This window comes from Neodiprion pinetum, chromosome 5 (genome assembly GCF_021155775.2).
Source record: "Neodiprion pinetum isolate iyNeoPine1 chromosome 5, iyNeoPine1.2, whole genome shotgun sequence".
Lineage (NCBI taxonomy): Eukaryota > Metazoa > Arthropoda > Insecta > Hymenoptera > Diprionidae > Neodiprion > Neodiprion pinetum.
In genome coordinates, this window is record NC_060236.1 from 8,558,827 (window position 1) to 8,577,594 (window position 18,768).

General features: G+C 35.0%; 1 protein-coding gene across 8 annotated transcripts in view; it reads right to left on the reverse strand.

The window, feature by feature from the left end:
• Sarm (sterile alpha and armadillo motif) overlaps positions 1-18,768 on the reverse strand; it is a 184,499-nt gene that overhangs the window by 65,531 nt on the left and 100,200 nt on the right. The window contains exon 1 of one of the 8 annotated variants that reach the window (XM_046629755.2): positions 3,852-4,009. The exons of the other annotated variants lie outside the window; for them this stretch is intronic. Within the exon in view, the coding sequence (XP_046485711.1) occupies positions 3,852-3,932 (81 nt within the window). The 5' untranslated portion in view covers positions 3,933-4,009. Of the gene's footprint in view, positions 1-3,851; positions 4,010-18,768 lie in introns of those variants that run through there. 8 annotated transcript variants of the gene reach the window in all.

The following is an 18,768-nucleotide window of genomic DNA, read 5'->3' on the forward strand; positions in this document are numbered from 1 at the left end:
AAATATTTACAAAAAATTGCCAACGCTGTACGGAATCTGTTTAAAAAAAAAAAAAAATTTGGCGCATTTTCCCAATTACGAAGAATTTCTTTCTCATTCTTAATGTAAAAAAAATTTTCCTACGTTTTTCAAACCATCTTCTTTATTTCGAGAGAATTAGAGACGAGGAAGAGGAATGACTTTAACTTTGTGCAGCGCACGAGCGACTCGGTACAACCGGAAGTGTAAAGTGATTCCGGTAATTCTGGTGGTAGAAGGGGAGTTAAAGTGGAGGGCAGCTCTCTCCATCTCTTTACGGTTCCTCTTCGCCTGCTCCGCCGCACAACCGTAATTATTATCATCGTCATCATCACCATGATCATCATCATCGTCATCATTATCACCGTGATGATAGGAGGGCGCCCGCGCGATCCTGGTCGTCCATTGATATTAATGTCGTTATAACAACGAGATAATGGATATGGGTAATATATACGGCACGAGCCGCTCGATTATACAATTCAATGCCAATACAAACAATTCTGCGCCATCGTGTGAAAAATCATTGCGGTAGAAATCGAGGATATCGATTCAAATAACTTGAAATAATTCTGGGATAATATCTTTAACTATCATATTTCGAGGCAATTTGGTTATCTTTTGCAAAAGAAAATTTTGACTGTATGACGAAGAAAACAAAAAAAAAAAGAAATTTGTCTGAAACAACTAAATATCGAAAAATAGATCGTTATACTCAAAAAATCACAACTCGCTGAATTTTCAGTACTTTGAAGCTGTACAGATGTTAGAAAAAAAAAGGATGCAGATCCTACGCGATGAAAAAATAGTATTTATGTAAGCGAGTGGGGTTGAAGTCTTGGAAAAATAATGAATTAACGATGATTTTTAATATTTTATTATATATCTTGGATTGGATCAAATTATTTGGCATGTTATTTCCTACCTCAAATTCCCTTTTCTGCAATCCTTTTTTACAGGATATATTAATATACTGTTTATGCACGTTATAAATCTTTGGATTTTTTTGCCACCTTTTTCTTCTTACAAAGTTGTAAAACGATTAATACGTTTTGGATATTACTATTATTATATTATATACATTATCTAAAAGTTGCGGTATAATTTCAAATTTGTGGAAAATTTCGCCCGAATGATTTAAAAACTTGGAATGTATTAACAACAGCTGTTCAAATTTTCGATACGCTAAAAAAAAATTTCCCTCTTGCATTGAATTTTCACGAGTTTTTCTCGTGTAAACTGTAAAATTTTATCTGGTAAAAAACCGTCGAAACTTATAATTAGACTAAATCCTATAACGCAGATTTTTGCGATATTTTTCGTAAACTGTAGTGCATCGGAATCTATTTTTTTTCTTTGGCTTCTTTATACCTATAATTCCCGAGTCGCACCTACGAACGAATATAATATGTATATGTATATGTATATGTATATGTATATATATATATATATTATACACAGCGATATTTAAACGGATATTTTTGTCTGGAATTTCTCTAAATATATCGAGACCTAGATTCGCTGGACACGAGGAGATAACGGATCGACGATGGCCGAATGAATATATATTGTATGAGACATCCGACGAGTCGAGTTTTCTTGCATCGAGATCTAATGTGTGAGAGATCATTCTTTTACATCCAATAATGATCGAAAACAATTAAATTACAATTAACACAAGATTCATCCAGAATTTCACCCCCCCAAGAATTTTTAACCGATATATGAGGGATTCTCCGTCAACTCGGCCACTTTTTTTTCGACCATCTCAGATCGGCCCCATAATTGGTTATATCAAAAACTACTACTACTAAAAGTTACTCTATGTGAATTTTGTCAGATTTTTTAATTAATTGTTTGAGAAATTGCCGTTTTTTTTTTCAATTGAATATATCTCGGAAACTTGAAGTGACTGAAAAAAATGACTCTACATAAAAGTTGTAATTTTTTGTTAGCTTTCGAGAGGAATTTTTGAAAAAAGTTTTACGTTACGGTAACGCTGATTTTTTACCAAAAAAAGAAGAAATTATTTTTTTTATTCAAAAAGGACCCTTTTTTTTGCTGAAAAAATTACAGAGTCTTCCAATATGTGTGACAATATCGCAAAGAAATCACCAGAATAGCACGGATCGAGGTTCTAGGGTAAAAAAAATTAAGCCACACAAATTCGGTCGAAGTTCCGGTATAAAAAAATTAATTTGCATGGTTTTATTTTTTTTACCCTAGAACCTCGATCCGTGCCATTCTGGCGATTTTTTTTCCATATTGTCACACATATTGGAAGACACTGTAATTTTTTTAGCAAAATAAAGGGTTCTTTTTGAATAAAAAAAATAATTTCTTCCCTTTTTGGTACATTCCTGTTAAAACTTACATTGGCCGATTATCACACACTTGTACAACGCGTCTGTTTCTCTGCCCTACCGACAGGCAGCACTTCTCGCCTTTTTGGCATACAGAGAAACAGGGATCTAAATTTGCAAAAATAGAGGGGAGGGGAAAAAAAAAAAAAAACAGTTTTACAATCCAGAGACAAAGATGGAGAATTCAAAGATAACACCGACGTTGAAATATCGTGTTCAGTTTATAAAAAGGTGAATTACACGTTGGTAAAAATGTGTGTTTATAAAGCGCAAAGTCAATTTCCAAGGTATTTGTTCAAACAATTGAAAATCAATAAAAAATCTACGATCATATGTCACATGCTCGAATTTAATTATTATCGACTGCGTTGACAAAATTTGCGATGTTTTCTTATAAATTTACCGTTCCAACGTTCGTTTATATTTAAATGTAACGTGATTTTGAGAACGCACGCAGCTTCATGTATGAAAGGAATTTTAATAAAAAAAAATTTTGAAAAATATATATTATTTTCAATCTTAAGCGTATCGACGTTTTGATGTTTGCGACAATTCGCGTTGTTTCAGTTTTCGCTACGTTGATCGTTCTCGAAATCGAAAAAAAAAAAAAAAAAAAATAAAAAAAAATCAACATTCGTTTCAAGCGTCGGTAAATTTGCAAAAAGAAAAGATTTCTCGCACAACTGACGACGGTGAAACTTCCATGGAGAGAAAAAATGGGGTAAGAGGAAGGAACTGAGTTACATAGCGACGGAAAGTCGCAGCTGAATAAACGATTAACAGCTTGATATGATCGAACGAATGCGAGCTCGTGTAAAAAAGGAAGAAAACAGAAAAAAAAAAAAAAACAACACTTGTTATCGTGAGCGTCGGTATTCGAAGGGAGGTGTTCTGTTTTTTATATAAATTTTCCTCTCTCCTCGTTTTCAATTTCCACTACAACTACATCGCCTTCAGTTTACTCGGAAAGCATATTTTTCATCTCCAATTCGACTTTTCTCGCAAGTTTTGCAAGCTGCTCCGCTTCACCGAGCTTATTTTAGATCTTGAAACACCGGACGATCGTTTCTAATTCATACTCTGCAGCGCTTTCAAGTTAAATCATAAACCTGTTGCGTTCAACTTCCGCTTTTTGGACCAAGACAAATTTCTGATTCTGGTTACTACAGATCGAGTCCGTTGAGTACTTTAATTTTTTTAACATAATCGATGATAAAATTACGGTACTGGGTAAAAGAAAATGAAACGAGTTTCTTACGTGTAACGTTAGAAGAGTTGGTATCAACAAGTATTGATAATGATATAGAAAAATTACTTGTAACACATTTTCCTACAATTCTGAGAGTGATACTATATTTAAACTTTCATCATTCGAATTTCCCGCCATAAAACCGAAACATCGTTAGGTTGCGGCTTTCGTGACGATGAGATATGGCCGATATTCAAAATATCTTGATTTAAAATTCTTACCTTAGCCTGAAGTCCGGAGAAGAAGGAACGTTTCATCGGATATCCTGGAGACATGTTGATTTTGTTGACAACCATTGTCATAACAAAATGCGTCAAATAGTGTCAAACGAACGTGGAAATCGGAATAAAGTTTAAAAAAATCTTCCCCCGAAACAAATCGAGGGTAGTAAAAAAAAAAAAAAAAAAAAAAAAAAAAAACTGCTTTCCGGTGATATTTTCAAATATACATATATATATATATATTTCTTTTTAAATCGCTCTTCTATCTCTCTGTTCAATTTTGTCACTGCAATCGGCACTTGAAATACAATTAAAAATTTCGGAGCACCCGAAATTTCTCACAGTTTTCACACTACGGTATAAAAAAGTTTCCAATTCTTGATATTACCGTTATTCATTTCGTTCGGATTTGAAATTCGTTATTGTTCACAGCCGGTTACCGCCTCTCGCGCACTTCCGGTTTTATTTCGACAATACGATTCTGTGTACGGATCTCTCTGTCTTACATTCACGTAAAAGTTACATGTCGGCCTGAGGCGTTCAACTCGTAACTGAAACTCTCCGCGTTCCAACTCATCCACTCAGCGAATCTCAACGCACTGAGCTTTCAGCCTTCCACGCTGGCTTATAAGTATTTCCTCCCCCCCCTCTCCAAACTTGCTTTGCCGCTTCGCTAACCTGTATCGGTTACGAAGTAGAATCGTCGGCTCGAAAGCCGCTTATTCACGAATCTACGGCCCTTCGGCTGAAAGTCGATACTTTTGACTAATTTTATCGCGAAATTAATCTGTCGAGAAATTTATTATTACACTGAGAAAAATTTCATTTGTTGCGGTAAATAGAAAAATTCGGTAAAAGAGGTATCGTTAAAAAAACTGTTTGAATATCTTTGGAATCAGGAAAAACGAGGTACGCCCAACCATTTTGCGCTATCTTCGGTCATTGTTTGGCAATTGCAACGCAAAATCAGTTTCTGAGGTTTACTCGACTTTTTTAGTTAAACAAGGCTTTAACGTCAATTTATCCTAGCACGAGCGTTAAATTTTCACAACAGTTGCAAGAAAATATAGCAACAGGGATCGTAATGAGAAAGAATAGTAACGGATAATAGAATTTGCGGTAACAGCTAGAAAACTAATTTTCATATTGTACCTGGAACTATATTTTTCGATTGTTGTGAAAAATGAAAATGGTTAAGGACCGACCGGTAACTGGAACTAAAAATTTCTCTCATTGTCAGTGTATATTAAAAAACTGCAAAGATCTTTTTGATACTGAAATTTTGAACAATAGTTTAAATATCAATCCCCAGAATAGTTTTTTTTCTTAATCAGAAAACTGTAATTGTACAAAATTGTACGAATCGATACAAATTGCTTTCCAGGGTATTTTATTTCATGAATAATTTCAGCCGATCTTATAACAAATCGAAAAATTATAAGAATCTTAGCTATTTTCAGTATCTTTACTGATTCCTCTTAGGGGGAATTAAATTTTTATTTACAGTAGTGGGATTTGTTAGTCAAGGACGAGAAGCTGTATTTTTAATATCACCGAACTAATTAGAGATCAAAAATAAAATTTTAATCAAGTACGTAGTTAATAGAAAAAACAACCGGAGACCATTTGCCAATCTTCTTCTTTTTGTTTACATTTTTTTTTTTTTTTTTATACATCATTTCACTTGCGTTGAATAATGAATGGTGAAAAAAAATTCTCAAGAAGTAAATAAACGAGATGAAAATAAAACTGCAAATGTAATAACGGTCGATTTAACGATTATGATGAAACTTAACGAGATACAGAATCGCGAGGAGGAATGTTCAGAATAAATTGAAAGACAGCTACTTTAAACAAAAAAAAAAAAAAAACCACTACTAACAACAAAAATTATATCAAAGTGGTGCGCAGACGAAAATTAGAAAACTTTTCAGTCAAATTGATGCACAGTTTTCGCTTCTACAATTGAGTATTCAATAACTGTCGTTGTTATAAAGCAATTCTTTGAATAATTCCAGAGTAGCTTCACCTTTACTTGTGTTTATTTTTCATTTCAAGTCTCTGTTTAACAAGTGACCGCACGTTTCGTCGTACTTTGTAGAGATGTAATGATGAAAAAATATAAGTACACATAGCGAAATAGTCAGAAATAAGACGACAAAATCCCCACTCGGAGAGAATTTCTCTGCATGACTTCTGCAGGAAAATCCCATTGCCAAAGAATGACTAATTTCACCGTGACGCGCGAATTTAAGCATTTAATATTATACAATCCAATTGCGATTTTTTTCTAATTACAGTCAATTAAATAAGGAAGCTTTGTAATTTACAATAACGATAAAGATTTCGCCTCTTTTCCACCATCCGATCTTTTTATAATTACCATATTTTTGATTCGTTGAATAAAGAAGTCGCGTTTTTTTTTTTTTTTACGAAAATTAAAATTTCAGTCTTAGCTTGAAACCGCCATCGTTATGCTGGAAAAAGACACACGCACTCGGATAGTGGCAAAAACGATGAAGTATCCAACAATACTGATTCCGAATTGGCAGTAAATCGGCCAAGCCGTTTTTTAAATATCGTGAAAATCGCTGAACGTGTAATCTTTGACCGAAGTAATTGACGTTATTGTGAAAAGCGATGTTTCCTATCGATCGATTCTGATAAAAAAAAAGGCGTAAAAAAAGCTTGATCAACATACTTTTGAATAAATGAAATCCTCGAACGAATCGAATACTCGCCGATCGAGATATAAATTCCCAAAATTGATCCGCTGTGCGCGACAAAAAAACCGTTCTTTATCTTTGAAACTTTTGATCGAACACCTTGAATGTTCGAACGTGAGGTGAAACAAACATTATCCGATTGAAGTTTAGGCGTTTCGAAATGCGCTGCCGAGGCAGCCATTGAAAAGAGGTCAGAGAAGGGCCAACCATGCACGCGCTGATTTATATACTTCTAGTATCAAATTATAATTGCATATTAATTGGCCGTCTTCTTGTCCCGGCGATTCGATGATCATCGCGCCTCGTTTTGACAGCTCGGTAACCGCCAACTGATTAATAATCATCGCTTCGATACGCAAACTTTTCTCATTCAATTCCACCTCATTTCATCGATCCGTGTTGTAAGCTGTCAAAAATTGATTTAGGGAATTTGTTTACTTCGTTGTAAAGTCGAGTCGAAAACCATCGGAGTAAATCGAAGATCATCTAAATCAGACGCAGATTTAAATACAAACAAGTGACCAGTTTTTAGAAATTAATCATACCGTAAAGATCAAAATATACTGTGCCATTTTTTCAAAGTAGTTGAAAAAAATGTCGTGCAATGAATAAAGTTTAATTAATTAATTTTTTCGCTCCGGCATTTTCTTTTGTATAACCTATAGAAAAAAAGAAACACAAAACTGTAGTTTGATGTAAAAAAAATTTCACCCGAAAATGATGTTTTTTCATTTTTATCTAACTTCATCCGTTATTCGCACGTTACGATTTTTGGATTTAGTGTTTAAGTTCAAGCTTCTCGTAGTTACTGGCATCAACTTTTTCCTGCCTCTCGTAATGAATTTTTCGCTCACACTGTACGGCCTGTAGATTCTCAAACACAGAGAGCAAAGGAAAAGAGAGACAAATATGTGCGTCGTTTTCGTCTAACCGGCTGTGACGAAAAATAACAATTTAACAATTCGCAGTACGCAAAATCGACAGAAAGCGTACTTGTGGAATACAAAGTGAGAGAAATTTATGGTGAAACATTTACGCGATGTAAAACAAAAAATTCGTCATAGGAAATTTCAAAACAGAGAGTGTGAATAAAAAAAAAAAAAAAATTCTCCGTAAATAAAAAACGTCAGAGTGATAGCTCGAGTTTGAAAGTTTATTCGAAATCAGGATAATTTTATCCTGTTACATTTACAAAAACTGAGTAAGTCACGTACGAAGGTTTTCGCTGGTATGCGATTGTCGGTATAATGTGAAGATAAAATACTAAATAAACAAATAAAAATAATGACTAAGGAAACGACGATGATGACGTTAATTTATATCCGGTGAAGACTGAACTACAAATCGGTCAAGGATACGATTTTAGTGGTAAAAGAAAAAGAAGGAAAAAAAAAAAAAAAAACATACGAGTACATTCAAAGTAAACGTCGAATGATACAACACTGCAGGAGGAAATTTTCGCTGTAAAATACGGGTTCGGTTTTATTGAAAAGGTGATTTCTCAGCACTTTTGTTTCCGATGGGTACGCATCTGAAGAAGAATGATAGAAAATTTTTTAAAGTCAACTCGCGGCATACGGAGATCGATGTCATTCGGCATTCCCGGCTGCGTCACTTAATTAAACAAAATCCGCATTTTATCGGGCGGTTAAACGTGTTACGCAACGTGGGCATGGAAAAAAATGCGAATTTCTAAATAAGGGGTGATTCACGAACGGCGACCTACATAATTAGAGAAAAAAAAATCTCACCTCAATTTGACCAACTACCGATCTTTAACCCTTTCGATTTCAACGCTCAGGATTCCTTGAATTATTTTCAATAAAACGGGCATCTGGTTTGTATTTTGTCCAAATTTTTATAACAATTGAAAAATTTCCGAGATATCGAACTTTTTTAAATTCACACGATTACCGAATCGGTGAAAAAAAAAAAGAAAAATTACAATTAATCGGTAATCATTTTCAATCAGACTCATGAGTCATTCTACTACGATAAAAGACGATCGAAAAATATGTGTTGTTGTTTTTGACTTTTTATCATTTTTATATTAAGAATGTTTTTTTTTTGTGGGATCGGTATGAAAATGTTGATAGATCAGAAAATAGAAAAGTCTATGTATCGAATTTTCAAAATGTGAAAAGTTTCAAAGCCAAAATACTTGGGTACAAAATCTTCAGAATTGCCTTTTTTCAACATTTTTTATTAAAAATGATCGCACTCCGAAGATGTATAATTTTTATACGGAATATAAAATTGCATGATTGTTAGTTAGATTTTAATTTTTTCTACAGATACGTCTGTTAATTTTATTTAACACTGCGTCACAACACGTGTGTTAGATCATGTTTGCCAGGCTAATATCAATAAACACATAAACAAAAGACGTTTCTGCAATTCTGCAAATCTGTGATGCAGGATTTTAGCACGAAAACGGCAACTCGTCGTTCTTACATACGATGAATTACGCTGCCAAATAAGGTAGTTGTGACATTATTGCACCATGTAAGGATCTAGGCAGACTCGTTTATTTGTCTCACTTCCGCATCGATACATTCCACGACATACCGATGATCCCGTGAAAAAAATATTTGGTACAATCGGCAAAGTCACGCAGTTTTCTCCTTAAATTACAAAAAACAAAATTAATTCGGTGACTAAATTCTACGCTTTTCGCTTCATCTCTGATACAGTTTTCTTGGATTATGCAAGATCACAAAATTTCGGGTACAAAGTGGGTTGGACAGTTTTCTTTTTGCAAGATCTTAGAAGCTGTATAGTTTTCAAAAAATTTAGCTCAATCGAATTCCTGCAGTGTAAAGAAAACTTATCACAACGTTTGAAGACTCAGAGTGGTGAGTATTCTGACCTTCTATTTTACATCAATTTTTTGTACATTTAGGGAACTTTTCAACATATTTCTTTGCGGTTGTTTTATATTTCTGATAGGATAGTAATAGGCTTTCAATACTCGAGAGTAATTATTGCGATACAATGTAAGTTGTTAATAAATTTTTGCAGCTGTAATTCAAAGATCAGTATCCGTTAATATTCCTGCCGATTACACGATAAATTAACGCGAAGTCTTTTTGTTTCAATTCTTTTTTCCTTCTCTTCTAAATTCTAACTTACAATAAATGCAAGTTAATGCAAATATGCATATGGTGTTTCTCTCCTGCGGCATTTTGGAAATAAAATCGGACACCGAAAATGTAAAATGCATCATCACGTGTCACCGTTTTTAACAAATGCCGTGAAATAAAACTGGTCACTATTTCTCTGTAGTTAGTTTTGTGCAACTAACAGCGGTCGAGGAAGAAAGATTTTCAAAACTTTCCGTGGTGCGTCTGATTTTCCGGAAAATTTGCGGCTCCAAGAAGCCTGCTTCAAGTTGGCTGATCCGATCGTCTATATTTATTCAAAATTTCTCAGTACAAGTGGAACTGGAATCGCGTGTCTTTCGGTCCTAGATAGAAAAAGAAAAAAAAAAAAAAAATAATTCGAATCTTTCAAATGGTAACCAATTGCCAGCTGGCAGATGATTTTTCTAATTTGGCATTCTGCCAATGGAAGCCAATTCCCAATTGGTAAATCAATTTCTTTTTGGTATTCTGCCAATTAAATCGTCTCATCGAACGCGTTACTCGCCGGTGTAAAAGCGGCGGTAGAAGAAAAATGTCGTTTTTCTTTTATGTTTTGATCATCAGATTGTGTTTCTATTGCCAAAACTTTTTGATACAGCACGTCCTTCGATCTTTGTTCAACTCTTGATTATCTTTATTTCTAACAATGTTGTGAAAAAGGAAAAAAAAAAAGAACGTAGCTAGTACTTGGCTAGAAAAGTCTGCGCGTCAACGGTTACTCAATTTTCAGTTTTTGTTCAAGGTGAAACTGTATGGAAGCGAAAAGAATTGTAATGTTTAAAAAGTTGAACCACGTGTATCGCATTTCGCTAATTTATGGTTTTCTTCCTTTATTTTAGTCGTGATACTTAATTGTTATACGATTCTTCTTCGTAGCTTGGACGATAAAATGGTTCGAGGAAGGTAGTTGAAATGGTTTTCACGAATTTTCCAACGAGAACAGTAATTTTGTGGAACGGTTACAGTCATGCGGTTAATTTAGAAAATCGTGGATTGCAAACAAAACTGCATCCCGTCGGTTTTTTAACAGATTTTATTTCGATTTCAGAAGACAGTTCCATTACATTATATGGTCGACGAAAAATCAGAATGTGAGCTTACAACCCTTTGATTTTCTTGTAACCTGTCATTCGCTTTGAAAACGATATTTCTAAAAATTGGACCAAATAATAATATCATTAACCTTTTGCGGCACCTTTTTTGAACGAGTTATTTAAGATTTACATTCAATTTTTGAGATATCGTGATCACTTTTTTCCATAATTGGGCTCTCAAGATGGCAATGTTGATGTTTTAGGAGGGATTGTTTATATTCCGCGAATATAGTGAGCGCTATAAATAAACAAAGTGTTGAAAATGCCTGGTTTTGCAAAATAAATGTAATTGTGGGAAGGTTATGAAGACTAGAACAGTGGAACTCGCTGATCTTAGATTTTCGAGGTCGCTGAAAGCGAATCCGAAGTCCTAAATTCAAAATTCAAGATGACGGATTCAATATGGCGAATTGAAAATGTGAAAACTGGTCTAAATTTGTTCGAAATTTGTAACTTGAAGGTTTTCTGGGTCAGTGAAAACGTTTGAGGAACAAATATCAAGTGAATAGGATCAATTTTTATATTTTCTATCCACCATATTGGATCCGCCATGATGAATTTTAAAATCTGACGTCGGATTCGCTTTCAGCGACCCAGAAAACCCTTATATACCCTGTTTCAAGGAATTAAACTTCAAGGAAAAATGTATGCTTCAAAGAGTTAATTGATCCCAGGTAAATTACGTGAGTGAAAGCATTGATGACTCGTATATAAATGTTTGTAATGTGCATTAGTCAACCGTGTCGATTTCGACAATTGGGAGCACATACAGATCTTCGAAGAAACGTAACAACATAAATATCTATTTTCGAAATCTGGGACAAGTCGCATGCCTGCAATATGCTACGATAATAAACTATTAGAAATCGTTTTTGCGTTGAAATTAATACACTTTTTTCTTGAGTCAAATCAACCACGTTGAAGAGATTTGAGATTTGTAATACATAAGCACAAAAAGGTACAACGAATTTGAAAGGAATTTGTGTATTTTAAGATAACAATGTCATAAAATTCATATGCAAATCGGTAATCGTTGTTTGTAAGTTCACCGATTTCGAATCTAAGGTCCAAAAAGCTGAAATCACGAATCAGAATCAAACGTGACGGTCTGAAATCCAAATTATTGTCAAATTTTCATAAAAATTCGCAATTGTTGGTTTGAATTATTTATCCGCAATTTATTTGCAACCAGGCACAATTCTGAACACTGAATATTTCTAATTTCTTGGCTTCCGGTCAAAAATCCGCAGTGATTTGAAAAGACGCAGTTTTTGGCGTTTAATCCTAATTGCTCACTAGGGGCGAATTTCATCCAAGAAATTTTTCAAACTCCTTGAAAAGTTCTGGAATAGACTTTCATAGTTTTTTCTTCATAATCAATTTCCTTAAAAAATCAATTTTTTCATCTTACCTCAACTTTGCCGATGTTTTACAATATTTAAACGATCAATTTTGGCTAGCAAAACTGTGAGAGCTTTTTCTGCGAACCTTAACCAATGACTAGATATGTTTTTTCGATTTTTAGAACGCATCGTCGAAGCAGGATATCACTTTTTTGAAGCTGGGGTCAATTTCACCCCGTGTGTCCTTTATGCTCATTTTACTGAGGTGTGACTTATTGGGGTTAATTGAATCGACCACTCCCCGCAACCAATCGTAGCAGAAAAAAATGTTAATCAGATGTTTAATCAAATTGTTATGTTTCAAAGCTGCGAAAATCTCTTTGCTATTACAAAAGTACAAAAAGCTTACAGCAATCGATGCTTCACTGCCATTTGTTTTTAGACTGTAAAAAATGTAGTAAATTCCTTGGATTTCAATCTGCGTCAATTTGTTTTATCACAAAAACTATGATTCACAAAATCACTGAGAATTTTATTTATTTCCTTCTAATTGTCAATTCAACATCGAAATTTGTTGATCACAGTGAATATCGATGGAACTTTGCAACTTTGCATACTTAATTACTTTCAACGACGCCAATATGACGAAGAAAAAAGTGTTTCACAGAATTTGGGGAAAACAGTTCCGTGAACAAAATATGCGCCAGCGTCGAGTAAAATCGAGCGAATCTACTTAATTTTCAACGATTTCCGAGTTATTCGAAATCAGGCACTTATGCCTATCAATAAGCCTTTACTCATAATTCAATGATTTTTGATTTTTCTACTTTTTTAAAAGATCTTTGTAGCTTGGAAACACAACAGTTACAAAAACAAAATAAAAAAAAAAAAAAAGAATCGTTGTAACGATTATCTCGCGATAAAATTGGCGAAATGTTGCGATTTTTGTAAAACCAAGCTCCTTAAGCTTCCGTAAACATATAAGATGTAACGCTGTTTCAGGGTCTTTGAGCCGGAGACACGGAGATAAATTTATCGCAGGCCAAAAGGGTCGGCCGGGGGCGTCGCGACGCTCCTGACTCACAACGAGCGTCGGCGACAGCGACGCCGGCTTAAATTCGTAGGTATATCTACAAGAGCGCCGTTCAACGTTTGTATTCTTCTTTTGGATTTTCGCCGTATCCGCAAATAGGAGCCGAAGAAGTCTCCATCATCACTCGTTTAATAGATTGCGTCGCGACGCCTCGTCCTGCCGGCGGTGCAAAACTCCGAGAGAGCGTCGCGACGACGAAAACGCCCTTCGTCGGCAGTTTCGCGGTTATTTCAAACTAATTCACTGTCCTATTCTTCGTAAAAACCTAAATCTGCGGACCAACTCGTCCGTTATTATTTACCGATTCATCTGAATCATCCCAGAAGCTGAAACCGAAATATCATATTCACTCGTGCAGACGTTGATTCTATCTCTCGAAAACATGAATTCTGTGTATCTTTAATATTTGATTAATATTTATTCTTACGGAAAAGCAAAGAATAAATATACATGTACCGAGAGAAATTTTTTTTAAGACTGTATGAAAAGAATTTTTTCTCCATCCGGCGTAGCATATTTTCAAAAAATTTCAGATAGAAATTGCACAATATTGATGTTGGAAATTATTATTTGCACCTGACTCTTGGAAACACGAGCTCCAGTATCTAAAAAATATTGCTCGCGACAGATTTGCAGCAGTTTTTGTAAAAGATATTGTTTTTTTTCTTTTTTCTTTTTTTCAATTTCAAAATTCCCGGATGTCCGATGTTTTGCAGCGGCAATCAATCAACGGATCTACAGTTAAAAACTGTTAAAATAGATCATACCATGGAAAAAAAAACATTCCAGGCCTTCTATCAACATACATACAGAAACGATATTTTCAGATAATATTTCGACCACAGTCAAGGTTTAATTAAGGATATGTCAAGGGTACGGTCAAGTCAAAAAAGCGTCGAATCGAAAAAATTAACAACAACACAGAGGCTTACAATCAATAACTAACCGTGAATTAAATTCTTACACGTGTTGTCAGAAACTTATTCTTTTGATATTACGTAAAAGAAATTGAAAACGGTGTCTCTTTGTCGACGTAGTTCAGCAATTAATAATCCGATATGGGTTTCATTATCGAGCACCGTTTGTTAATGAAAAGTTCGTACAGTTTGTCCGACTTTAATTAACAATAGCTCATTTTATCGATAGATGAATTCTACACAAATCATCTGATATTCGTCGATAAAAATTCAACTTCCAACGATTCGCAAGCAATTGGTAAAAAAAAAAAAAAAAAATCAAACAATAAAACTCGTTAAAAATGAAAATAAAATTTTTTACTAACAGACTTCTTTTTTCTTCTCCAAATTCGAGTCTTAATCGACTTCCTTATTGTTTTCACTGTAATGTACATCCGAAGCATGCTTAAAGCCCGGATTGACAGTTTCGCGAGACTCAGCAGGCAGCTCGGAGTTTCCAGTTTCCAGTTTTCAGTGCTTCTTGGGCAAACTTGATCGGCCAGAACCTTCCTCTTTAGCATCATCCGTGAAGGCGCAGCTTCTGCAGTACGGGTGCAACAGGTTATGGCTATTTCCATCTCAGAGTTTCCGAAGCGGAGAGACACACGTCGCCTCGAGTCGCCGGCAAGGCGAGACCAAAAGATCACTTCAGACCTTTTTGCAGAGCGTGAAAAACCACCCGCCTGCCTCTTGTTACCTCTCCTCGTAATTTATGCAGGCCTGCACATCGTCCACGATCGAAATCGCGCTTGCTCTCGTCGTTTAACAAGACTTATTGAAAGACATCCCGATTTTAGAGATCGCCCGGAATTTGCTTTGCCACCAGGTATATTTAGTTAAGCTTTCGATTTTATCCTAGGGAAACTTTTTTGGCCCTCATTTAGGGACCGGGTTGAAATTCCGAATTTGAAAAGTTCCAAAAGCGTCGAATTCCAATTTGTTTTTTCCTGCTGAAACTTAAGAGTAAAGAAATCAAACTTTGACGAAACATCAAAGTTTCAAACGGCCCGAAGGTCCGAAAATTTGAAAATCCGAAAACTCGAAATTCTGAGCGATCGAAGATTTTCAGTTATGTAAATTTCTGGCTTGGTGAAACTTTGCCACTTTCATATTTCTTTGTTTTGGATTTTCGATATTTTTACGTTCGGAATCCTAGTCATTCTGATTTCCTACAAACACTCGGTGAGTATATTTTAATTTTCGTAACTTTGCTCCATCGTAACATGAATTTTCGGAATCTTGCATTTCGGAACTTTGAGCGATCGGCTTTCCGACCGTTCGAAACTTCGTTGTTTCTTCAAAGTTTGACTCCTTTACTTCAAGTTTCGCCACCAAATAATTTGGAATTAGGTGCTTTTGGAACATTTCAAATTGATTCAGAACAACTCAATTCCGAAAACTATGTGTTTCCAAGTCTCGAACGCGGACTTGATTAATCTCACTACTGCGAGTATTCTAAAAGAAACCTACCAACGATTAATTTTCTACGCCTTGAGGTTAACGGGTGGGGAAAAAAATATTACAGAAGATGAGTGAAATGGTGAAACCAAATGGCTATAAACGTCTCTAAACGAGTTAAGGTTAAATCGGTCGTACCGTCCGATTCAAGACTACGGAAAGAAGAGAGAAAAAAAACGTTTTAAAAAATCTCCAGCCAACTCGTTTGTATCAATGATTACTAAATGCAAGTAATATTAAATATATAATATAAGTGAATCCCAGTAAATTATAATAATTGTGAATTTTTTTCGATTTATTTCTATTCCACGGTAGAAATGGTATTTAATCGTGTTCGCTGCTGTTGGCCATAATTTTGCCGAAGATTTTTCAACAGTTTTTTTTCTTTTCCTCACTTTTAATCCAAACGATCCAAGCGATCCATCTAATAATTCTAAATATTGTTTTTCGAATTAGTTAAATTTAAACGGCTCTTCCAAACGCATTATGGAGTGGTTAAATTATTTATTGAGAAAACGATAATAAGTTGTAAGCCATGACTGTTATAGCCTTAAAAACTATTAAATTTTGATTAGATGAATGTTATTTTTTTTGTTTTATTCTTTTTTTTTTTTCCTCGTAACGAATTTGTCTAACAGGAATACATACGAGCCTTTGGCTGTATGAGATATAGTTGCGACGTAAATCAAGCCGTGGTTTCACAATTACTGCGCGTTGATTTAAATCCGTTTGGCAAGGAAAGATCCGTTCGAAACTTGGGAGAAGTAAAGAAAAAAAAAAAAGAAAAAAGGGAACCGGGATAAATTCGTTGGACATTAAACATATCTTAGGCTGTCAATTTGATGGCTGCAAAATAATATTGTGTACTTGTTACGAAATTCACACACGCCTCTCACACAACGTAAATTTCATCGTTCATTAAATACGATATTTGGCATTTTTTAAATTCAATTTAATCATTTATTTCCATGCCCATCAAGAAATGATTTCGAAATACAGAAGACGAAGAGTGTGAGGATGAAAACGGGAAAAATCACTAGGAATTACATAATTCCTACAGACTAGTCACCACCCTTTTATCTGAAGATCAAGTCATTTATCGATCTATAACGACGATTAATTTCGATCTGAAGAATAATATAACTGGTTTTCGGAAAATATCGTTTATTGTTTATCGTAAAATCTAGCGTTTCTCAGAAAGTATTGAATGATCTGATACATTACTTTGAGAAAATTTCTCATTGAGGTGTATGTATGTATATATTCCATGGTATATATTATCTTATCAAACTTGACACTGCTTTATTTACGTTCGTTTTTCAGATAGCTCGAACATCCCTCGGCTGATAACTGATTGACTAAGGCTGTACAAAGATAGTAATAAGTTAAAAAAGAGAAACGAAAATTTGTGGAAATTTAACCGATAAGATCATGTAATTTCAAAACGTGTAGGAAATTTGAATAATGGCCCGTGAATTTTACAGATTTGGGTACGAAGTTTTTACCTCAAATTTACAGAATCGCATCAAATTTAATCGAGTGTGATCTCAGTTCATCGAAATAAGATTAAAAAAAAAACAATTTCCTTGTTTTCTTTTCTTTTTTTTTTTTTTTGTTGCAATGAAAAGAAAGATCAAAACTTCTCAAGCACGTCACCCTTACGATATAAGGGAAAAGGGAGGGCAAAGAGACGCGTGTCAAGAAATTAATCACAACGGAACATTGAAGTATGATGTTTATACAAATTGTACATATTGTCTACATAAATCGAAGAGCCACAAGTGAGTCACTTTTGAGTAACCAGAAGCGGAGACACGCGTCTACGTAGAAAAAATGCCGTTGTTAAATATTGTTCGATACCAACTTCAATAATCGTGATAATGAATCGTAACATTGCGTAAAAATTTGTTTCACGCGTTCCCATTTACCGGAAATAACTTTCTTCGATCGACATACGTATTTATTATCGTATATTACGGTGTGATTTTTGTCTTTTATAAACTTTTGACATACTCAGCTTGAATCGTAAGTCTTAATTCAAAGCTTCTCAAAACTTGAGCTTGCACTTATCTGGCACATTGAACAAAGCTTTAGAAATAATTCGCACATTGATAAAAGCGTTTCCAAGTCCATGACATAATTTTTCAGATTTGAAAAAATCACCGCGTCGAGTCATATTTCTGCCATGATTTTCGATTCAGCGAAGCATGATGAACTAGAACCCGTTCTTGGGAGGCAAATTCGAGTGTTTAGCATACAATGAAGTCCGCGTCAGTCACCGGTCAAAATAAAAACAAAAAGAAAAAATATTCGAGGATGGCGAATACTTGGACATAAGAGATCGAGTTTCACTGCGAGCGTTTCGATGAATCCTGGCAATCTCGTTTTCAAATTTCGCGTTTTGTTTGAGTTGACGTTGAAGATAATCGAGTCATCGGCACAAGCAGTTTGACTCATGAATAAATTATGCTAAATCCAGCGTGCTGTAAATAAATAAATTAAAAAAAAAAAACCGTCACTTGGGTCCACTCGAACGCGAGGATTGATCGAAACCGCAACTGAAATAAATAAGAGAAGATCGCATGATTACCTACAAGTCAAACAGCCAGTGCATCGATATCTTTTGACACCGATTGACCTGAGCGCACTTTGGCCGTCGGGCATTGACCTTAGAAGAGCAAATAAACACTCGGCGCAGATGGTTTGTCTAATTGGTTAATTATAAGTAATTTCTCAGCGCTGAAAGGTCTTCAAATCTTTCAGCCAAGCGATAAGCCTAAGATCCGATCGGTAGTTTGGATACGTTGTAATCATTTGCCGCGATTAAACGGCGTGATTCAATTTATATATAATCGATGAGCGTTTCATTGAACTCGGTCACTTACGGCACCAGCTGCAGTCAAGAATTCGTTGCCGCGTATGCTATTATAGAATAATGAAAGAAACGAGGCTCGGTAGACTTGAAACTGATCATCGACCGCAAGCCGCGATACGAATATTAGACGTGAGACTAAACAACGTATAAGATGCGCGATTCGAGAGGTCTTCGATCCAGCGGTAGAACCGTCCCAACATCGCAACAGCTGCATTTCTCAGGCGGACCA